General features: G+C 37.7%; 1 protein-coding gene across 1 annotated transcript in view; it reads right to left on the bottom strand.

The window, feature by feature from the left end:
• Positions 1–322: 322 nt before the first annotated feature.
• The window catches only part of SPATA7 (spermatogenesis associated 7), a gene marked incomplete at its 5' end in the record, with an annotated part of 43,910 nt that continues 36,917 nt past the window's right edge, over positions 323–7,315 (bottom strand). The window contains 6 exons of the mRNA XM_082485592.1: positions 323–1,155; positions 1,506–1,563; positions 2,978–3,055; positions 4,431–4,484; positions 5,401–5,471; positions 7,071–7,137. Of these exons, the coding sequence (XP_082341718.1) occupies positions 664–1,155; positions 1,506–1,563; positions 2,978–3,055; positions 4,431–4,484; positions 5,401–5,471; positions 7,071–7,137 (820 nt within the window). The 3' untranslated portion in view covers positions 323–663. The remainder of the gene's footprint in view (positions 1,156–1,505; positions 1,564–2,977; positions 3,056–4,430; positions 4,485–5,400; positions 5,472–7,070; positions 7,138–7,315) is intronic.

Below are 7,315 nucleotides of genomic sequence, written 5' to 3'. Positions count from 1 at the left end.
TACACACCCATTCTTGATTTCACCCCAGGTAATGCAAGGAAAAGGTATGTTTCTTATGTTCTACAGGTATTGTAAAAGCAAAAAAAGTTGATAAGAACTTCATGCCTCAATGGGATTTAACATCAAAATATGGACTGAACATTAAGAGAGGGGAAAAAATGCTGCCTTCTTCCAGGATGGACAAACAGTTCCACCCCTGCTCTGCAGGTATGTAGTATACCTTGTTTTGATGTGGATAAATTGAATTCTTGCAGACTAAAAATATCTTGGATCTTTATAGCAGGACCACAACTGCACTAGCACTGTGCCACCAATTAATTTATTCATTATAAATAAAAACCAATAAATATTTAATAATGTGCTATTACAGCTTTCTAAAAATATACATCTATTTCAATATTCTCAAAAATTAGTTCCCAGTTATACAATTATAGACAAAATATACAATTTTTTTTTGATAACTGAAACTTTACCCTTTATGGTCTACATTACTAAAGAGAATAATTAATGCCCAATTAATAATACCCTGCTACAGAGACTTTAGCAGTGTTGAAACAGAAATAAACTGAAAATAAAACAAATAATTTACTAGTATTTAACAAATGGCAGTTCTCCACAGAACTAGCTCCACCCCTATTTTAACAGCTATATTTTTGGCTACTATTATGAATAGTCATGTGAGATCTGAAGGGCCTCCACAAAGTTTTCTTCAAGATCATCAAGTTCCCTGTTGACTTCCAAATCACTGTCACAAGTAATCAAGTTTAAAGTTGCTTCATGTGAGGGAGAGGTGTCTGGGTCTTCTTCAGCTTTCACACAAGAGTGAGACTCTGTCCCAACATCCATCATTTTAGCAACATCTTCTGAAAAGTCATCCTTGTTCCATGTCTCCTTTGAACTTTCCCTGTATACTGGCGATTCACATTTGTTTGGTTCCTTTAACGGTAATTCCATGGCCCCAAAGAAGTCTTCACTTTTTGTAGCTTTTCTTTGCCTCTGACTTTTACTGGGAAACTCAAGCTCTCCCATCGTATCAAACTCTTGCAGATCCAGTGAGTCAAAGGCTTCCCATTCTGCGTGGATTTGCTCCGCATTGCTGCCCGGGCTGCAGCCCAGGTCTGCTTTCAGTACGTCCAACAAGTGGCGCATTTTGCTCTAGGGAATGAAGGAAGAAAGGGGTGACACTTCTCCAGCCCCCCTGGCCCCTATCTACCCAGGCTTAATTCTGATGTAAGGAAAGGGAGGCTGCTTACAATCAAGTGACTAAATTATACAGCAAGTATCACCAAACTGAGATTACTATTGTCCCTTTTTTGTGACTGTGCCTGTGACTCATGGATCATGGTAAATCAGGAGTCTGCAAAGCTCGTTTACAGAGAGAGATGCTCTACAATGAGCATTCTGGTTACCTTTACCAGCAAATATATCAGTGCGTTTCCACTGTGCTTTGGAAACATTGCTGAAGTCATATGCAGAGAGGGTAATATTAGAGGGGCAGCACCTACCTCATCCAAATGGTTCTTATTTTCTTGTATATGACACTCAAACAGTTCTTCCAGAACTCTACAAATAAACAATTAAATGATTTAACAAGAAGAAAAACAACTTTTAGCAGATCTATATAAATTAATGACCTTAGGTTTTCAGTGTCATTTCTTAGCTGAATAGGACCACTAAGATTGTTTCAATTATGCTCTCTCACAAAACGGGCTACCTGGAGTCAGTATCCCACTGGATGCGTGCTCAGCAGGCAGACCCAGCTGTGGGCAGCCCACAGTAACCATGGCGGGTAACCATTGTAGTGTGTTTGGTCTGTTGGGTCTACATGGTGGGAGAAACCAACAATCCAGTGGTGGTTGTGCTGGCACACTGAAGTATCAAAAATATCTTAGGTGCACCATAGTGGCTGATGTACTCAAGTAATAAAATCCAGCTTCAGAAAAAAATCCATGGAAAAGTACACAGTCCCAAAAGCTCTCTTCCATTGCTTAAGGTGGAGAACAAATTTCATACAGAGGTAGTATTCTGTGACAACTAAGGTACACAGTCACCAGAACAGATTTCCAGAAGGTCAAGTGAATTTAATCTAGCTTACATGAGAAATTATTAAAAAAAAAAAAAAAAAAAAAAGTGCAAGAAGGGTTTTAAGGGAAGTCAACATTACTGTAAAAATAACCAGACTGCTCTTGAAATTTCTGAAATATTACTTTTTGGATTTAGTGTATTAAACATTCTCCTTGATAGCCTTGATGTGGAAAAAAATGAGAGTGCGCAGAATAGAAAAACAGCTGGGAACATTATCAACCCAGAGAAAGATCAGAATATTATGCTGAAATTAGACTGCCCTGAACATGGAATTGTAAAAATGGGTTAAAACTCTGTGTCAGAAACACTGCAGGATATTTTTTTGCTATAAACAGAGTTGTTTATCAGAAGGAATTGATACGGAAAAGAATTTGGGGCTACTACTCAAATACGTGAATTGTATCATAGCTTATTGTTTAATTATTGAAAAAAAATACCATTTAGCAACCAGTGAGCCCTTATCTGACACAGTATGTAATCCTGACAACCCGTCTTGAAGACTGAATTCATATTAGAACAGGAATAAGGACAGAAAGGAGATGGAGGATCTGCTGTGTGAAGGATTAGTAGCTTAGACTATTTAGCAAAACAGATGTTGCAGAGTAAAATAATTTCTTCTTAGCATCACTCCACCTAGTGTTTCAGGCCATTTTCTAACAGAGGCTTTATCTCGTGGTATAGCAGCAGATCAAAGGAGATGACCCACAGGTCTTTCCTAGTTCTCCTATCTTACATAAAGCAAAAAAGAAAAGGAAACAAAACAAAAGCAAGAGGTAACTGTGTATCTATACATTCTTAAAGGCAAAGAAATGATTACTAAACACTACTTCCCTTTCTTACAGAGTCCATGTGTTTCTGACACAGCATTACAAATTTGAAAACCAGAACCCACCTGTTAGAAAATAGCCCAAGGCTAAGAATATCATTTGTTACATCTTCAATGAAAGCTAGATATAAAAGCTCTTCTTCTCTGCAGGGAGAATAGAAAACCCAACGTTAAATGTTTTAAAATAGAGACATGTATTACACAATGCAGTAGGTCCAATCACCTTTATGGGCAATGCCATTAAGAAGATTGTATAGTTCTTGGCATCGGTTGCTATTTTTCAAAAAAGTAATTCTAGCAGGAAAAACTAAGACTTTCATTCAGTTAGAATAATAATTAAAAACCCTGTGTAAAATATCAGACTGTTAGAAAGGTCACTATGGTGCTTTGTGTTTATGGTAAATTTCTGTTGTGGTATAAATTAGCACAGAGATCCCGAGTGAGGAAATTGGCAAATCTTGGAAAGTGTTCAGAACCTGCTTTGCACTCAAGAGGAAAGGGGTGGTAACTGGGAAGAAAGTGGAAAATTGCAGTTTCGTGCTCTCAGTAAAGGCTTCCAAGGGGACTTCTAGAGAACCTGACTGCAGCTGAAAATTGCTAATCCTCACTGGAATCTCAGAAAAATCTAACCGCTTATTTGACAACCTCCATTCCTTTCAAACAACAACTCTTTGATGTACAATATCCTTGTTAGTGTGAGATGTGGCTTTCATGTCTTTGATGAAATTTGTCTCTATTTTAATACCTCTTAAAGCCTTGTTGATGCCAATCACTCTAAATGGGAGACTCTCCAACAGTTTGGAGTTGTTTGGAAAACAAGAAAGAAAACCCCAAAAGAAAAGATTTCAGTGCTGTTTCTTTTTCATAGCATCTTCCTAAATATCCCAAAGTATCCAATCAAGCTCTATCGAATCATCCTCCAGTCTTTGCAAACAGAAAATAAAAAATGGGATACATCTTGCATGACTTTCATAATGTAATTTTTTTCGTCCAGCCTGCAGATTGTCATTTTGGTTTCCCCTATCATCAAGAGAGAAAGATATCCTTGAAGTTAGGCAAGAACAAGCCTGTCCTAAAGCACAAAGAATAAAGAATTAGGCAACTTTCCTAAGGTCAAACAATAAAGCATTGGCAGCGTTTCTGAATATAACACAAAACTCTCCTGATTCTCATCAAATTTCAGAGCAGAAATGTGGTAAGAACGCCCCTAAACTCAATATTTTATCCTGCCAATGTTTGCTTCAGACAAGTTACAGACCAAAAAAGGAATTTAAAGTGTAGCCACTGGTTAATAAGAGAAGTCTATCTTTCTTCCAAAGTTAAAATGAATTTAATTCATTTTTTGATTCACATGGAAATTGTTAAGTATTATACAATTCATAGTCATGTCAATTCTACTGTAGATTGTGAACAACAGTTGATTCTGAGTCCTCATTTACTCTTTCGAGTTCATCAGTTTTGAGGAAGGGTTCTAGTTTAATATCGCAAACTAGCAGAAAAACAGTTTCAGCATACTTACTCATCTGCAATAGTCCTCCTTGCTGAAGGCTGCTGAGAATACAACGCTGTCTCTCTAATCAAAAAATCAGAGGGTAAGAAAGAGCAGAAAGCAGCATTCTAAAAAAACCCTTTACACTACCTTGCATTTCACTTTCTTTTGGAGCCATGCAGTGCCGTTATCCCAGTTGCTCTTGGAAAAAGCCCACCAGAACACCCCAAACCCTGCTCCTGTAGCAAAAGCCACTGCTTACACTGAAGCTTGAAAGACTATGGTTCAAGAGTACCATAACAACTCACAAGATGCAGTGCTCTAATACCTCAAAAGACCTCAGTGTTACTTCAGATGCTATATAGATCTCCACTACCCATAAGAGCGCTTATTTTACTCCGGGTACAATCGTTACTCAGGTACAAATGCCTTTGTATGAAAAGGCCGGAAAGCAAATCAGCAAGTCAAGCATGATACATAGGTCAGCAAAGGGGAGAATCAGCTGGGAGCCGGGGGCTCTGGCCTGACTTCCAACACTGTTCTTGTATTGTAGACAATATTTTAAATCTCAGTGTTACATTTTCAGAAAAAGATGTGGCACATGCCTCTGGTCTGCAATTCTCGCAGATCACAGATTCATAAGGCTGGATGCCTGGAGACCCTTTTTCCCCAAAAAGAAATACCAACTGGAATACCAACCCACTACTTAGTTGTAGCACTGTATAAAAAAATATATAGTTTTTAAGCTCAGATGGACAGAACTAACAGCTGTATTAATGTCATTAGTCTCATTCTCAATTGGCTTCCCCGTGGAACTTTATTATAAGAAAATAAAGAATTTTGAAGTTGGGATAGGCCATTGATCTAAAAAAAACCAAACAAAACAACCAAAAGTCCTGTGAGAAGAGACTTGGTAGTGAAGGCTTATAGCCTAAGAAGAAGCTGCATAGAAAGCAAGAAGGAATGCTTCAAATATTCCTTCCTGCTGTAAATGAGTCACCTTAGGAAGGAGTATGGAAAAGCAGTTATTTCTCTCTCAGGCTCATCCATGGTGTATCTTCTATCTTCAGCCTACAACACAGAGATAAGATCTTTATTATCAGTGCAAATACACAGCAAATTTTACCACGAAAATGAACCTAATAATTATCTGTGATTAAGCAGCCCTACAAATTTTTGGGGGGATAAGCTGAGACACGTGGCAGCAAAGGGCCATCAGCTTTGACATCCAAATTTTAGTCAGGGGTAACAGGAGATGTGGAATCCTCTAAAAGCCAGAGGTGGTTCATGTTACCAACAGGAGTAAAATTCTGTAGGCAAAAATAGGAACCAGCACTGTAAATCACATCTCTTGAGCTGCTTGCACAAAAATGATGGAAGGTGAAGTTGCCAACTGCCTGCATTTTAAATGATAATACTCTGAAAGGGCCCCTGTAAAGCTGCATGACTTACTGTTGTCACTTTTACAAGAGCCAAAGAAAAAGTCAGATATGACAGTTTTGAAATGAAACCTGAAGTTCTTCGTGGAACTGGAATGAAGCCTTCTGAATGCTCATTTAACCTTTTCTTAAAGTCAGCTGCAGATGCAGATCAATTCAGGTATAGTTGCTATCCCATTTTCAGTAAAGCTATAAATACATATTCTCTCTCACCCTTCTCCTCCAATGAATAAACCAAAATTATTTGCTTTATTAAGCCAGAGACACAAAGAGTCTGACCTGGTAGCCCTTATTCAGGAAGAAAGCCCGCAGTTATTCGAGCACTTCTCTTATGTTTGACAGGGCTGTTTGATTAAGGACTTGTCTGTATAGTGGCTACAAGGTAAAGCACAAAATAAGAACCTAACTTCTGATCAAGCTCTTCCATGCAAATAATAGTACAAATTAAGACAAAATAATTTCATATTTGAAGAAATAGATCAGGTCTTTTTCCTGCTTCCTTCTGCCTCCCAAAGATGCTGGTACTTCATTTCATCTTTAAAATGTAATAATCTTAAACCACCACCCACTAAGGCAATTTCTGAAAGGCCAAATAACCAAACAACTAAATTAAATTGACACAAACACACAATTCAAATCAAAACAAAGGATGCAAAAATTTCTGTGACTTTGACAAAAAAATACTAGGAGCAGGTAGAATTTGATAGTGGTGTGATTGTTCATTAAAGCAGTCCCTATACATTCAGCAAGACAGAAAGCAAACACTATCAAGGAAAACTTCACCACCCTCTGTTTTGGGTGCTTCCTCAGAGGAAGGGACTCCTCGGTTCCAATTCTTCTGTCAAGGGCTTTTTGGAATAGGTTATCCAATGTAAAAATGAAGAAAAAAAAATCCTTGAAGAAGAGGTACCTTCTTCTGCTGAAAAATAAGGTACTAATGATCTATGTCTTTAACAGATATTTAAGCAATAGTGCACTTGGAAAAACTGTTGGAAAAAAAATTGTAGTATCCTAAGATGTCTTCACATGCCTCAATATATTTTTCTTATTGTTTCTGCTCATTCTTTCAAAACTCTCTCTCCTCTACAGAACTAATTCATTTCATGACAATAAAGACAATGAAACTTAAATCACTTGTACACTGCTGTGGCAAAGACAAAGTATACACTTCAAAATGATGGTGAAGGGTGTGGTAAGTACCCAGATGATTGACAGATGATGACTGTATTACCTTCAGTGCAATCTTCTGCTGTTCAGTCAGAACTCTTCTCTCAGACACTTTGTCCGCAGATGGAAAGCTACAAAATTTAGAGATGTATTAGATTTCCAAGGTGGCTACTTTCAAAATATGCAGGATGAGAATACCACTGCCCCTGGAAATTTCCCATCAGTCTGAATGGGACCTAGTAAATGTCTTGGACAGTTTAGAAAATTTCTGTCAGACTTCCATTCACATAATGAAACTAAGTTCATTTT

Source organism: Vanellus vanellus (assembly GCF_965231255.1).
Source record: "Vanellus vanellus genome assembly, chromosome: 6".
NCBI lineage: Eukaryota > Metazoa > Chordata > Aves > Charadriiformes > Charadriidae > Vanellus > Vanellus vanellus.
This window is presented reverse-complemented; position numbering and strand designations above follow the sequence as displayed.